The sequence below is a fragment of the Leuresthes tenuis genome, unplaced genomic scaffold, assembly GCF_036924035.1.
Source record: "Leuresthes tenuis unplaced genomic scaffold, fLeuTen1.0.hap1 SCAF_16, whole genome shotgun sequence".
NCBI classification, from domain to species: domain Eukaryota; kingdom Metazoa; phylum Chordata; class Actinopteri; order Atheriniformes; family Atherinopsidae; genus Leuresthes; species Leuresthes tenuis.
The window spans coordinates 12,831,262-12,848,027 of NW_027325370.1; the positions used below are offsets into that span (position 1 = coordinate 12,831,262).

General features: G+C 39.9%; 1 protein-coding gene across 2 annotated transcripts; it reads right to left on the minus strand.

Annotated features, from left to right (window-relative positions):
* Window positions 1-630: 630 nt before the first annotated feature.
* Window positions 631-15,159, minus strand: arih2 (ariadne homolog 2 (Drosophila)). 2 transcript variants are annotated; one of them, XM_072366336.1, is made up of 15 exons: window positions 15,035-15,159; window positions 11,397-11,925; window positions 10,592-10,659; window positions 10,143-10,215; window positions 9,810-9,951; window positions 8,120-8,241; window positions 7,533-7,642; window positions 7,173-7,290; window positions 6,977-7,027; window positions 6,626-6,647; window positions 6,047-6,198; window positions 4,115-4,258; window positions 3,408-3,476; window positions 3,112-3,234; window positions 631-2,526 (listed from the first exon to the last, which is right to left on the minus strand). In XM_072366336.1, exons 2-15 carry the CDS (start codon window positions 11,661-11,663, stop codon window positions 2,455-2,457), a joined length of 1,533 nt encoding a protein of 510 aa, XP_072222437.1. In that variant the 5' UTR covers window positions 11,664-11,925; window positions 15,035-15,159; the 3' UTR covers window positions 631-2,454. The 2 variants fall into 2 exon arrangements, with proteins under 2 accessions (XP_072222437.1, XP_072222436.1); XM_072366335.1 differs by having other exon boundaries at window positions 11,397-11,950.
* Between the last annotated feature and the right edge of the window lie 1,607 nt (window positions 15,160-16,766).

A 16,766-nucleotide genomic window follows, 5' to 3' on the forward strand; every position in this document is an offset into this window, starting at 1 on the left:
ACATGCTGCCTTGCATGTCAATTTATAACTGGGTCACGAACAAAAAGGTCGAGGCGCAGTAAATACTTTCTTGGTACACCGTTACGCTTCACTATATAAGGCTGAAGCACTCACCAGGCCCTGTAACAAGCCGCCAGTTTGATAATGTCTGAGGTGGCCCGGGTTTCTGAACCACGAGTCAAAACAGCTGTGAAAGGGATTTTAAAACTGTGAATCGTCTACAAAGATTATCTTTATAGACACCAAATACTTTTCTTTCACTAAAAACTTGGTGGAACCGCGGACAGCACGTGAGGAGGCCCCAATATAAAAATGAAGTCCTGTAACCAGTGGCAACTCATGTGAGAGGGCACGTCGATGTGACTGTGTCGATCACTCTTACCTTCAATATCAATATAGTCACAATACTCGAATATTGTACTACAGTAAAGACCATAATGTCTGTGTCTATATAACCAATACTGAGCTCCAAATAAAATGGTTTTATCATCAAATACTTGTCATCCGGTAGTTTTGTTGGTGTGATAATAAATAGCTTTGGAAAGATGTTATTTGACTCCTATCATTTTTAACGCATGTAAAATCCTGTGTAGTGTTTGTGGGTGAGTAAGCAACACACATGAGCCAGGGTTTGGTTTTAAAAACTCTCAGTAACTCTATTTCTGTATTAATGTACAACCGTTGAAAATTACAGCAATTTTTTTTTGTATTTTTTTTTTCTTTCTTTTTTTTTCTTTTTTTTTTTTTAAATGATCTATCTATCAACAGCCATTTTCCAGAAGGAAGGTGAACAATATGAGCTGGAGAGCAAAAAAACAAAGCAAAAAGGAAAACAAAATGAGGGTAAAGAATGAGGAGAGAGCACGAGGAGATGGGTGAAGGAGACAAATAAATCATTAATGTGTCTTTTATGCCGTGGAGTGTTTGAGCGCGAGTGTGTTGGCGTGTGCATGCCATGTCAACGTCAGTGGGAGGTGCTGTAATGCGTGTGAATGACTGAGATTACACTTGCTGCAACAAAACAACTCTCCTCTGATCAGTGGAAGTCACCAGTATTAGATTTCAACGGAGAAGGCTCAGTCTGGATCTACATTAGCTCAACAATATCAGTATCAGATTTGGTAGGGCACAACAACGGGGATAATTCAGTAGATTTTCACGACCTTTACGATTGCCGCTGGCAGCCTTGAGATCAAGCAGAACGCCAAACAGAGAGAAAGCAATGTGAAACTAGGGAAGAAAAAAAAAAGAAAGAATCAAAGCAGCTGCCATCTAAACACACATTAATCTGATTCTTTACTCTTTTGGGTACATGAATGTGAATCATAGAAGAAAATACTGCCTCCTGTTTCGGGTCCATGTCAAATGTTTCGAGGAGTATTTGGGACTATGAGGACATCTTTTTCAAAGCTGTAACATATGAATAACTTCCACGGCTGAACACATTTCTAAACAGGTAAATAAACAGCTTTTAACTTGAACGGCCTGTAAACTCTGCTACCGAGTTGTAAATGATCATGTGAAGCTGGAGCTGGTCTCACAGACCACAGCTAATGATCGGAGCCAGAGCGCCGGCAGCAACATGCACCATCTACTGTACAAGATTAACTCTACACTAGCTGGAAAAGTCGAGGTTTGCAGCAGCCGATATAAACAACAAGCTTCACACAAACAACCTGAAAGAACAACTACACCACCTCAGGCAGTTATTTTACTCATTTCCTTCAATCCCCTGCAGCACAGGAGATGAAACTTAATTTTAACTTTGCATGTGTTTAGAAAACTAGGCGACACAGGTGTAAACACCATTTAGTTCTTTTATCGTGTGTAGAAAACCACAAAACACAGATTCACCATCAGCACTGTCTCCTAAACAATAATAATAATAATAATAATAATAATAATAAAAAAAAAAGGACATTTCTTCTCCCATATCTTCCTCGTCCATTTATCAGCACATGGTTCTCTATCCAAAGAAGTTTTACTCTCCAGGGTTGTTTAGTCCCAGGATATTTTCACCGTCACAGGAGCAACTCTGGAGAATAAATAACATCGGATTCTTAAACTTGCTTTTATACGTTTATGTCACAATGAAATTCAGGTAAATCCACTCTATTTTCAGAGATAAGACCTCAAACGTTGAGCTACAAGATCAGATCTGAAAAGCTGAAACAAGTGTAACCACAGTGAATGAGATGCTCAGAAGCCAAACATGTAAATGAGGTGAGAAGGAAATAAGGAAGAAGCGATACAATCGTGACATTCTGCAACCCCGCAGCATTATGGGAGCGAGAGGGGGAGAAAAAGGCAGAGTGACAGAAGCAACTGAGCGAGTGGACAGAAGCAGAGGAAGGGTGACTGCACCGAGGGATGGTCATGGAAGGAAGCAAAGGCAGGAGGCAAGGGAGAAAATAAGGAGCGAGATGCTGGTGCTTTGCAGTCGCGATTAGAGCCTCAGGTGTCGTGGAAATCCTTCAGCAGCGTACGCCGTCTCTGCTCAGCAATGTGCATCTGATTCTCCAAATCCTACAAAAAAAAAAAAAAAAGAAAAAGATTAGTATTCTACAGTTCACTGGTTGTCTTTGTCCTAATGAGCTCTCCTCTAACATAACTACTGTGCACAGCCTTCCCTCACAGAGTCTGAATGTAGTTCTCTGGTTGCTCTCCATTGGTGCATCGCAATCGTACGTCTATGTTACTGTTTTGCTGCCACTTGTGGGCAGTCTCTGAGCTGTGGTCTGTTCTGATTTAAGTTAGCACTGCTGTTCTTTTAGCTTTGCTCTGCTTCGGAAAACACAGAAGTCAAATAGGACAACGGTCTGCTTTGTGATAGAGTGAAACTAAGTGTTGAGATAATGAGGATTGTTCGGAGCAGCTGTGGTCATCGTTTCCCCCCCGTCCTCTTTAGCGTCTTGTGATTTTTGGCGTTTCGTCCTCTTTGTGGTGAAATCAGTTGCTGTCGGGCCCCTCCTGGTTTTTAGCAGGTTCAAGCCGACTTTCAACCAATCATTATGAATCAAGCATCACCTTTGTGCTGTTAGCTTTTTGTAAGACTGCACATCTTTCCATCTGTGTGAACAACATGCCCGTCTCTCCACTCTGCTTCCTTACCCCTCTATCGCTGGCGCTCAGCTCCCCCTCGCCCACCACGCCTCTCTCGTAGGTGTCAGCCCGTTCCACCTTCCACGACAGGTTTTCTATCTCGGCTTCCAGTTGAGCCTGTTGGTATTCAAACTGCAGGGGGAAAAAAAATGAATAACTCAATTCCTTTACAGACTGAGAAACTTTATTTGAGACAAAATTGAAACGGCTTGAAAGAAACCAAGATCACAGTCTATATAGTTACTATAATGACTAGATTGTGGGATAAAAAAGAAAAAAGAAAAAAACTTTTTTTTTTTCCTCACCAGTTTCTTGCGGGGGCCAGACTCCATGTAATAGGCATACGGGTAGGTATACTGCAACGTGTAACGACACTGCAAACAAACAGAAAGCACACAATCATGGTAAACACCAGGAAAACATTTTAAGTCCAAACCAGATATAGTCAAAATGATGAACGACACATCAGCTGTTCAGTAGAAATGTTGTGTGCCGGTCATGATATAAAAAGGGACATTAAACAACTTATCTTTACTTCTTAATAGTTCTTGACAGCCTTGTCTAAGCCTCTAGTTCCACTGCAAGGAACCTTTGAGTTGTCTTTCGTCTTTTAACTCTCAGATTAAACACGTCTCTGGAGCTGCCTTCCTTTCATCTGCGTGACATCACTAACATAAGGAGCATGCTGTCCAAAAAGGACTCCACGCATTTGTAACATTAAGGCTGGACTACTCCAATGCCATTCTGGCTGGCTGTCCAAGTAATTCCCTGAAGGTCTTTCAGTTGATCCAAAATGCTGCTGCCAGAGCACTGACTGAACTCCAGCCGGTCTGCTTTTAACATCAAGCTTAAAACACATCTTCAATTCACAAATTAGCCTATGAGCTACTTGTCTTGATTTTTTTTGTTTGTCTTTTGCATGTGTACCTGCCCGTTCTTTCTGCATTTTACCATCAGATTCTCTCCACACACCCTTCCTTCTTTCTAGACACAGGAGAAGTTTACACAGTACCTTGGCCAGTAGCTTTGCAGCATTATGTAAGTACTGCCAGTCGATCCAGGTTCCCAAATTGTTCATTACTCTCTCCTGGATCTTCTCCTGGATCCTCTGGTACGTCTGAGCCTCCAACTGCAGAGACTTGTTGTGATTCTCCCACTTGATGAAAAAGAAGGGGGAAAAAAGTGAGGAAAAAAGGACAAAAAAACCCAGGAAAAATATAAGACCTACAAAAGAAACAGAATTTTCTCTTTTCTAATAAAACATTCACCAAGTGAACTTTAGACAATGAAAGCTACTTCTCTTTACATCTGATGCAATTAAGCATTCTTCACTTAAAGGTGCATCGAGGTGTCTTTTACTGGTTTATAGTGGGAGATGACGTTTATGAGCTTTAAGTTAAGTTTACATTTACAGTGTCTACATGTCTAAGTTTACATTCTTATATATATTATAAATAAATAAATGTGATATCTAAAAGACGTTTGATGTTTCTATAGTTTTAGAGAAAATTCTTTGACTTTCTTGTAGTCGATCATTGATGTTTACGCTGCAGTGCTTCGTGGGAAGCAGTGACATACAATGTCTGAAAGGCAGAAGGGTTTTGTCTCATGACACCAGTTTAAAATTAATTTAATTAAATTAATGACTTAAATATAACTTCCATTCAGCCTTTCCAATTTGAACCCGAGCCAGTGAAAGTGGTGAAGACAACTCATGTGAACCAGAAACCAAGATGAAGAAGATCAGAACGGCAGGAAGGCGAGATGGAGCAAAGTCTGAGGTCCTTTTTAATGTATTAGAGGAGCTCCACCTTCTGTTGTCAAATGTTGAAAATAACAGTATTGTAGCGAGCCAAAGGGGGCGGGGCTTTGACAGACAGTTTCTTAATAGTTAGCACAAAAGACTCATGGGGCTGTTAAAATTCAAGTCCAAATTGTTCATTTGTGATTATCTGTGGTTCATTTTTGTTGAGTTTGAACTGAGATTGTTGTAGTTTTTCCAAGGTTTAAGTAGTTTAGAACAGATCAGCTAGAAATGAGGGTTCTGTGGGGAACCGACTGTCGTTCAGAAGCTGCGCAGCACATCTTTGACCCGACACGATGGCCCAACCCGTGCATGCTGATCAGATAGCTTTGTCTGACCTGCGCCGGCACCAAAGAAAGTCCCTTTGTCACATGACAGTGAAGCAGGACCAATGTGGCTGCAGACAGTACAAGTAACCCACTGCACGACTTATCTTCTGTGACTATCTTGACTTTTAAGCAGGGAATGACATGATAAGAAAATAAGGAGGTTATAGATATTAAAATAAAGACCTCTAATGCTTTAATATTCCTAATAAAACCTCTGAGAAATGTTGTGGGATAGACATTTCATCATCAGTGCTCCAATACTGAAAAATAATTAACAAACACAATTTCACAGACACAACGAGTAATAGATTTATTTTGTCGAATATCTTCATGTCTTTGTGATTGAGTGGAGCCTTTTGTCTCGTGTACATGATTGCCACTAGGAAAAAACTCTCTGAGGCTCAATTTAGAAGAAAAAGCTTTAAGGATGACCCAGATTATTTAAAACTGGATGCTTCACTGTAACTATTCCATCAGAAACTACAGTCACTCATTTTAAGATGACTGATATTCATTCTTACAATAGGTTTATAATTAAGTTAATTTAACACAGACGAAAACAGGCGAGTTTATGATAAAAGTTTGAGCGTTTTACGTCGTAATCGAAACACAAGGTGATAAAGTAACACCAGGCACTCTCAAAATATGCACCCAGTTTGTTTTTTGAAACGGGTTTTTAATGACATATTTTCAGGGTAATAAGAACACATTAAGGCCTATGAGTCTTATAAGTCAGAGGTTCTTTTAAGGAGTTGAATTTCTGAATTTTCAAGGAATTAAAATGAACTTTTTTGCTGAAGACAAAACTCACCCTCTCAAAATAGAAGAGGTATTTCTTGAGGGCCTCTCTGGCCTGAGCCTGCTGGCTCTGGTTGACTATATCAGGGTTTTCTTTGTAGCGGCTGCACTCGTAGTATTCACTGCCATGAGTCTTCCAGTCACCAAGACACATCCAGCAGAAGTCTTCCAGGAGACACAAAAAACACCTTTATGGCCTCTGCATGTACAGTTAGCAGCACACGTTTATGCATTTTGAATGAAACAATAATCTACGGGTTTAGTTCTCCAGTCCACAGCGATCTAAGAAGAATGATGTGATGCTGTTCCGTTTCTCCAGATGACTAACCACAGTTTGAGTTGGCCATGTTTTTAATCTGACAAACTAACTTGTGAATAGGGAACTAGTGACATGTGGAACACATCAGTGGCATCAGGCCATCTAACTTACAGATTCCTTAAAAAGTTGTTCACCGATATTCAAAAGATCCAAAAAAAAAGATCATCGTTGGAAGTTTATTTTCTTGTAATTATGGCTGCCGTCTACTTTTGTGCGACTCATCTTGCCACATGGCTCCATAAATGAGGTGTAAAACTATGAGGAACAACTTACCGTGTTTGCACTTGGAGCATTGCTGAAACATACAAGAGAAAGTCCAGTTAACGAACCAGAAAACTTTAACTGTGCAAGTTACACTTTGAATGAATCTGAGCCATTCAGCGGGTAAATGTGCGAATACAAAACCATTCAGTGGTCGACGTAACTCAACTAGAGTCACACACAAACTGCTTGAGGTTTAAATAATAGAAAAAGAAATGCTAACAACAGCTAATGGATCTTCTCAGGAGGGATTGAAGCAAGAGTTAAACTGTTAAAGTTAGAGGACCTCATTTAGCAGAATCTGATTAGATGTTTGTCATTTCCTGTGTTCTGGGAAAAGTGTGAATTTCAGCTCTTACTCACCATGTGATTGCAACCACCGTTCTTCTCAATGCAGATATTGCACTTTGGACACTAGAGGAGAAAAACAGCTCTTAACTTCCCATTTAAATCGCTGCAGGATAGTTATGTTCAAATCAGTTTCACACTCACTGTATAAAACTACAGGCATGTTAAAGTAACAGCAGTTATATTCTGTGTGTATGTGCAGTCATCGTACGTCTTTAGTGTGTGCGCTGATGTAGTTTGCTGTTTCCGAGTCATCTGCACATTTGATCAGCCATTTCCGAATCGTTGCACAGTCTGTGGGTGCGTGATACATCTGACGGCATTTAAAACTGAGGGAGAGATAACAGATAAATACACTGTTCAATCTCAGTCCAAACAGCCTCCATTTTAAACCTAAATACTTGCAGACATCAAAATTTAAATCAAAGCACTAAAACCAACATTAGGGAGGTTGTTTTTGTACCTTTCTAGTTAAACCATTTACACATTTCATTTGGAATCAGTTGTACAATTTCAAGCTGACACCGGTTTCTGACTTCATGCAGGTGTTACTGCGTTTTGTGTGTCCTACCAAAAGACTTCACCGCAGCGGCTACACTGCACCCTGCGTGCCCGAGGCTCCTGCACCTTAATGACGATGGGACAGTCTGCCCCTGGACACAACTGCAGCTGGAAGTGACTCTGCAAAATGTAGAGAGTTCAGAATTAATCTGTGAGACATTTAAAAAAATAAAACACGCAGCAGCCCAAACGCTTACTCAGAAATATCACGATAAAAACCTGTCGTTGTATTCTGTGGAATATCCAGTGTGTTGGGTTTTCAAATGCAATTTTTCAATCATTATGTACACTATAATCATCATGTCAACTCCCTTAACTACAGGCGTAAATCAGATCTCGGTTAATGACAAACAAAAATGTATGCATTTAATTTAAGTAAATCAAAAAGGAAAAACAAAAGCCTCGTTTAACTTGCAGAATTATGTGCAGACGGATTGTCCACACAGATGGCAAAGATTCAGGGATGCACAACAAACAAAGGATCTGAGTTCTCTTTCACACTGCCTATAGAACTCAAATGTCTTATTTGTTATTCATACAGACTTTGATGCATCATCTGAGCAAACAGTTTCAGCTGACAAAGAGCCATTCACACACCTCGACATAGTCTCTGAAGAGGTAGCGTCTGTATTTGTCCTTCAGCTCCTCTCCTGGCAGCAGCGGCAGGACAAAGTCTTCTGGCATCTGCAGGCAACAGTCCTGAGCCATACACGAGATACCTGAACACACACACACAAAAACCCACAAAACATTACACACACACACACACACACACACCAAAAAACCCACAAAACATTACACACACACACACAAAAAAACCACAGATTACACACACACACACACACACACACACACACACACACACACACACACACACACACACACACACACACAACAAAAACACAGAACATTAAAGTCGAGGCAACATGTAGCTGTGTTTTACAGCAAGTTAGAATTTACCAAACAAGGAAAAGAGCAGTGATTTTGTCAAAGTTTACATTAAAAAAATTAATAAAAAATTGAGGCTTGATAACCTTTATTTTCTCTCACACATTCACTCAAATCCATGTCAGCAGACTAGCTTTTCATTGTCCTCTCTGCCACTCAATGAACACACTGCTGTCTGTTCAGGTGCTGCACTGATGTGATCAAGTTAGTTACAACAAAGAGGCAGTTTTAGGGACTTTTCCACAAAAAGTAGATGATCATTACCATCATTACCTAAAGGATTGCTGTTACTAAGATAAGAAAATGTGTATGGATGCATTTATAGTGGGGTTTGTGAATTATTTTCGGCATGCGAGAGAAGAATTAATCTATTCTATGATGAAGAAAACTCAAGTTTGTAAATATAATAGGTCACAAAATATACTTTTGCTGCTGGCCCAGCTAAAGTCTACATGTAAGAAACGCTGTGGACACACAGTCCTGGAAAAGCTGCTGAAAATGCCGTGTTTTGTTTTTAAATCACTGGAAAAGTAAAGTGGACCTTTTTAAATCGTTTAAATTCTTTAGTGACGTCAAAAAATTCTACTGCAGTTTTGTCTGGTTTAGCGGACTGGTTTCTAGTGTTACACTGACCCGAGAAACTGGAACGGGGTCATCGTAAATGTGTCCTTAGTGCAGCTGATAGAGAGACGCTTATCAGACTCAGTCTCTGGTTATGTGGACCGACTGAGAGGCCATTTAAGGAGCAGCACAGGGACACACAACTGCATACAAACATGCTCACACACCCCACAGCAAAAGAACCCTTATACAACTTAAGGACAGTACATCTGGTAAACTGTATATACTTTACCACATGTATATACCAGATTGCACAACTACTTGGAACTGATTCATGTACACACCCACACACCCTGCTGTCCTGCTGACACGAGCACACTCTTTCACAGACACACGCTGATTATCATGATGCTGCAGCAGGAGGATGACCGCTTTGTAAACTTAACAGATGGGAGTTATAAAAACCTCTATATGCGGTGACACCTCCTTTATCTGCAGAGTTTTTCTTGGACACGTGTAAACAAATGTGGCGGCGCTCAAACATCCAGTGTGTGCACAGTTTTCCCGAATCATCGAACACACCGGTGAGTGCTGCTTAATAAATCCTGCTGGTTTGGCAGGAAAACAAAGGCTAAAATAAAATTTCAATATGAAGAGTGGGCAACACACATTTACACATCAGAACAGAAATACAAAGACAGCACACATACAGAAACACTGCCACCCACTCTAAAAGCAGCTTGAATGACTACAGGGCTGCACACTGAACAGCACTCACCCACTCCCATGCCATCTTTGACCAGTACGGCGCAGTGCTGCTCCCAGCATGCTTTGCAGAAGGAGTGCTGGCAGGGCAGAGCCAGCAGGGAGTCTCTCCGTACGACCTGTAGACACACACCACACTGGAGGGACTGAGGGGCCTGAAACACACAAACAGAGCCATCATAAACACACTAATCATTGGGCCACTCTTGAAATACAAGCAGAACAATTTGCTACTTTGAATTTACTTTGAATTATTTCATGTATCACTTGAATTGGATCACCTGCTGCATCCAAGAAACAGAAAATAAGAGTGCAGTAGTGGCTAAAAGAAACTAATTATACTCACAGTGACTAATCTGCAGGTGCTGCTGGGCTGGACCAGAGCATCTGACAAAAGCAGAGAGGAGTTGGACTTAAATCTGTGGGAAACATGGACAGAAACAGGGGTCGAATTACTAAGTCAAGGGAAAAGCCAGCAAACTGAAACCCTGACTGATAAATCAAACAATGTTAGCTCTTTGTAGATGTATCAAATCATCACATATGGCACCAGGGCAAAGAATAAAAGAAAAGGAGTGAGAGGAAATAATTAGAGGCCAACAGAATGAAACAAGAATTAAAGAAACAAGGTTGCAGAGGGTAATCGGTTCAATCCGACTGTGACACAGCGTGGTAAAGAAAATGAGGATAAAGTATGAGAGAGAGATAAAGTAGAAAAGTACAGAATAAAAGTGGAAAAGTTGTGTGAAGTAAAGAAACAGAGAAGACATAATAGTGAAAGAGCAGAACAGATACCTGTCCAGTATTTGTGAAACGTGCCAGTGAAAATGCACCAGGATCAGTTTTGCTACTGACGGTAAAACCTGCAAGAGAATAAAAAAAAAAAAAAGCAGAGGAGTGAAATGTGATCCGATGACATTTAATTGAAAGCAATGAAATGTTACTTCAGACATTTCAGACAGCCGACTCCAGTTTTACAAGAAGGCAGAGGGAAATAGTCCAATTCTTGGCCAATCTCTTTTTTTTGGTATGGTTGGCAGCTCAGGTCCTGAGAACATTTCTGGAAAATATCTAAATAACTTTGTGACACCGTGTCTGAACTTCATAACAAACACATCTATTTGGTAACCACTTAAAAAAAAATCTCTGGGGATGAAGGCACAATATTACCTGAAAAATGACAAACATACTTCACACCCTATTCACATGTGGTTAAATCTGTAACAAGAATTTACCACCTTGTGTTTTTTGAGACCAAATTCAGTGTAGAAATAATATGGAAGCTTTCCTTTTATTAAGCAAACAATTATTTCTCCAATTGATGCCAGTCACACACATTTTTATGCAGCAATGCAGAAATAAAAAAAAAAAAAAAAAAAAAAAAAAAAAAAACTTTAATTCTTTTCCAGTTCAGAATACAATCAGACGCAGTATCATCAGTCATGGAGAGATCACCAGTTCAACCTGCTGAGATCGAGCACAGTTTGACATTTTGTGCCGCTTGTTGATTTTAAAGTTCACTGCCAAGAATTTATTCTGATTAAGTTATTTCTTTTTGGTCATAAAAGCTGAATTAACATTAAATCCCAAGGCCACTCACCTTCAAAGCAGCCGCCACAGTGTTTACTTCCTCCGTCAGCACTCGCTGGCTCTCTTTGTATGTCAGACAGGTAAACAGGTACTCTTCTGGATCGAAGGAATCAGCACCCTGTTGCTCCACGTCACTGGCCACTCCTTCGTAATAACCTGCAATATCACCCTGATCATCCTCTTCTCCTCCATCATCTTCATCCTCCTCCTCTTCAGAGATCCCCCCGAAGTCTTCCTCATTGCTGTCTGACGCCTGGCTGTTCATGTCCACAGACATCAAGTCGACTGACTCAAATCACCCGGACAGGTAGACAACCCGCCTACCTGTCGGATCCGAGTGGTCCAGTTATAGCTGAAATGGCTTGACTGAAGCTCCGCCTCCTTTTGTCCCTGCCCTCTTTCCACCTGGTGTCACTGTTCAGAGACACCCTGCCTTCCCGTGTGTCTGAGGCGCGTAGGGAGCGCGCTCAGCAACAGCGGAAGAAGCAGAAGAAGTCACACTCTCCGTCACTCATTTGGAAACAGGGTTACAGCACAATCTGAGGAGAGAAAGGGAAAAGGAGGCTGGAGAGGAGGAGTGACCAATGAAGAGGGAAGAAGGGAGAAAAAGAAGAAACAGAACAAGAATTGAGTGGGACAAATGGAAAAGGAGGGTAAAAAAGAAAAAAACTGATTGATTAAAGCCAGTAAAAATTCATGCTGATTATTTGTTTATGATTTACAATAACTGTTACATATCTTATGTTGTTAGATATCAAGTTAAATATCACATAAGACAAGCGAGAGGAGCATTTCAGCTCACTTCTCAAAGACAAGAAATGCTTTGTTAATTCTTTCTTTGAGCACCAAAAAAAAACAAATAACCAACAACTTATTAAAAGATGTGGTCAATTGGTAATTTTTTTGCCGATGTTAGAAAAAGTTGCTTTGGCATGGCATCAAATTCTGTAGCTTCAGAAGCAATTACAAACAACAAATTGTCTCGTTACACACCATTTGGAATTTTTTCAGAACATACTCATAAAAGCATTTTTCTTATCATTTATATGTTCTACTTTTCTGACGATTTCAATTCTAGTTGATAACTGCAGTGATAAGAGTTGTTAACATGTGGTTCTTAATGACAACAGCGGTACATCCAGACGTGATGACACACGGAGCGGAGTTTCTTTATCAAACTATTACAATGCACCTGGTGGTTCAACTAGTTCCCCTAAATTCTACTGAAAACAAACTAATCTCTCAAAAACTATGTGACTGAGGAGAGAATCTCTGAATAAACACACAGCATAAATTATATTACAGTCAGACACCAACAAGAAGCCCAGCCAATATCTGTGACAAGTCTATGTGAGATAAGAAGCTGAAGGGGGAAAAAAAGGTGCAAACGCAAACAAAATTCTATGCAATGAACTGAGAACACCTAATTTAATGGGTTGCTCTTAGGCCACCCCACAGTGGCTACGGAATCCCAGTCTAGATAGATGACAACCTGAGATACTTTTGCATTTGGGAGCACATAACTCTTACTTATGGACAAACCCCCATATCTGCTATAAAATTACACACATCTTAGAAAAGAAGCAGAGCAGAAAACACTTCATAACATCAATATGAAGCTAATGTATAGCAAAATAAAAAATATATATATTTTTAAAAAAAAGGTGTAACATCCAATCAGATGGCCAGAAGAGTTTGAGCTTTCTTCATCTCTTTCTAATAAATTCTGCATACCGGTGACGGGTAACTGGTTGATGGTGACCAGAATTTGTGTAGAGGATGATATAATTTGTATTTTGTTCTGTCCATACATTGCCATCACCTCAGAAGAACTGATGATACAACAGAAAAAAAAAAAAAAAAATGAAGTTACTTGAAATTTGCCATTACTTCTACATTGGACTGTTGTTTAACTATAATAGTCGTTTTATATCCAGCTGTCTCTGTGTCATCCTCTGTCTCTACTCAACGGCCAATCTATCATTAATAAAAAGCTGGAAAGTACCTTTCATGCGAAATATTTGTTTCAGATTTTTTTTTTTGTTGTTTGCAAGAGAGTGACGCATGATGACAAACTTGTTTTTCTTTGCATGAAAGAGGAACAATTACTCATGAATCAGGACCAAGGTTTCTCCATCACTCACAGTCCTCAAAGTTCAGTTGCACCCATCTTTCTCACCGGTTGGCCGAATGCTCTTCTATGCTATTAATACTAAGTGCTGTGTGCATGTGTTCGGAGTGAATGTTACAGTTTCAAAGGTCGGGAGGAGATGCTTTGGCTTCAATATTAGGGAACGAGATGAACCGTGTCTGAGATTGATTCGGTGTCAAATCGGGAAGCTGAACTAAGCTGGAATTTTTTTTTTTTTTTCAAAAAGCAGTGATGTTTAACCAGAAATCACTGTAAATGAGGATATGAGTTTGACCAGCGTCTTTTATCTACACATGTAATTGTTTTACATTACATGTATCTCAGAGACTAATACCCTCCAAAGAAGGGCTGCCTAATTAAGGCAAAAAAACATAATTGTAGTAAATATTATCAATAAAATAATCATTTAACATAACAGCACACCAAACAACAGTGACGCATTTCCATCACTTTCCTTATCTTTTATAGTTTATTGGTGATATCATGTTAGAAACCATGTTAATAAAGTGAATGATTTTGTTTTTGTGGATCTTTTATGTGTTGGTTAATCCACTTGTCTTTTTTTTTTTTTTTTTACAATCTACTATAAGAAAGCTAAACAAATTAGTGACTTATGTTTAATAGTTTTAATGAATATCGCGATGATGTGGTTAGTGTTTAAGTTTTTAGGTCAGGAGTGTGTGGAAAAAAATATTTACAGTCCGAGGTCATGACTTAATGGGCCCCAGGTAGACCAGCTTAATTCGACATGTGACTCACATTCACGCAGGTCAGCAGACATCAAAAGACATTTATTGGCACCGGGGTTTAAATGTGACTTTGCAGATATTAAGCTAGAGAGAATATAAAGCTAGTCGGGAAAGCCTGCCAGCCGACTACGGTGCCAGCCCACCGGCAAATGAGTGCTCGCATTCCCGATCCAGGTTAAAAATAGGCAACAAACTGGGTGACACACATATCGCTAAGCTAATATAACACAGCGACTCAGCACAGGTTAGATAATAGGTTTGGGAGAGAAGTCAAATAATGTGCTCAGTACGCGGTTAAGCTGCGTAAAAACTGCTCGGTTGACTCTGGACATTGGCATTTAGGTTCGACTTCGGCGCGTAAGATAAAAACGGTGGCGTGAAATCTACACAGCGGCTGGCTGTTCTCGTTAGCCGGATTAGCATCCTGGCTAGCGTGCTGGTAGTTCTGTTAAGCAGTTAAGTAGCGGTTGGACGAACCCACGACCACAACGAGTTATACTGCTTAGTGCTTTCAAAAGCAGATTTACTGAATTTGTCAAGAGGAAGTTCATTTTTGCCCACTAACATGAACTGTATTCGCCAGGTATTCACCCCTCATTATCATTCCCCTCAGCTAAGCCTCCGCCTCTTAGTTACTCTAGTCCGGGGATTGAGATGTAAACAAGGCCCTCTGCGGCTCGGGACCAAACAGATACATTTAAACAACCGCTGCATTCATTCGCAGTTTTTAAGGTCCACGGTGTTTACCTCTCAGAGCAGAGTTGACTCGGCCCGCCGTGACAACCACAAGCAGGTTTTGTGCTGTGGAATCCGAAGAGCGATTTTCAGTCCTTTGCTTGGCTACTGGGCGGAAGATAGACGGTTACAGGGGTGCTTATCAATGACGTCACGTCCGCGTGTCTCACGTCAGCATCCTCTCTGTTTGGAGCGATAACATCATGACACGCATCTGTGGCGTCCATTTGGCTTATTTACACAGGGTTTCTTATGAAGAACGGGCCTTTCACTTTTACAAAAAAAAAAAAAAATCTGTTCATCATCTGAGCTGTGGGTGTCCTGGGAGGTTTAATTTAAGGTCCTCCAACACGCCAAAACGCGTTTTGGTCATTTCTCATTGAGTATTTCACCTTCACTGCTCTGTTTTCAAATTCATGTGGTTAAAGCATAGTTAATATTTAACACTTCATATTTTGATTTAATTATTTGAAGGTTTGTTCATATTTTAAAGTTACCAACATGCAAAGAAAGCAGGTGGTGTTTCAGTTGGAAGGCAGTAATGTGTAACATCCTGCTGAGTGTGCACATTCAGGGTTTCACATTTCAAATTTCAAACTTGTAACATCTTTGTAAACAAAGAAAAGTGCAGCATCATTGAAACCTTATTGCATTTTAGATCATCTTACATAAAATCCTATAGTGCTTAAAGATACTAATTGTCCAATACTCTTACTCTGACGTATGAGTGTTGAGTGAATGAGTGCACATTCCTTTTCTATGAATCTTCTATGGCATTTTGATCCATAACAATATTATGTTATAAATCTTCATTGATAAATTACCTCTGCTGTGTTTCTCCTAATAAGTGGCACAGATTGAAGTGATAACTGTAGACATTGCAGCCCTGCAGCTGGATGGAACGTTACACTCATGGCTATGGAGAATAGGAGTGATGGCTTAATATACACATCATCATCCTCTAATGTACCTCTCTGCTGCATCTGAGAGAAGAAGATGGTTGAGGTCCAGGGATAAATGCACAGATAATTGGTCTGGAACAGCTGAGGATGGATATCTAATGCATGTAATTCAGCAAATGTTCATTCAGTTGTTTCTGATGCAACACAACACACTTTAACATCTTAACTTTAAGGAGGACTCTGCAATGTTCATTACATTTGTTTTATTCACAAAGAGTTAGCTCAGTTAATCTGCAACAATACGTTTTAATTTCAGTTCAATTAACCTCTAATATCAGACTGTTGTTGCAACAAAAAAATCAAAACACCTTGACACATTCAAGGCAACGACATTTGCAGTTTCAAAATAAAATGGCTCTGGTATGTAGCATCACATGTTTTGTAGTCCTGTAACTAACCTCCTGATGTACAAACTTAGTAACAGCTGGTGTTCAAGTTGTGGAACACTGAACTACTGTTTCAGTGGTATGTTCAAGATCATTTCAAGCTAAAGCGTATCTTAAAATGCTTGCGTGGTCAGACTCGCTCCATACATAATGAATTTGTTTGAAGCACGAGTGGAGTCACCAGGCAGGCCTCAGAATCTGTCACTTTGCATTACACAAAACCTCACAATCAGCCTTCCTTGATAATGGAACAAAACTTTGGAACTATTTACTCGCAGAGTTCAAAATGCACAATATCAGCATCTTTATGACAGTGTTAAATCCAATATTCCCAAAGCATACGCTCACATATAGATACATATTTATTCCAGTATATATTAGTCCTATTTATACTCA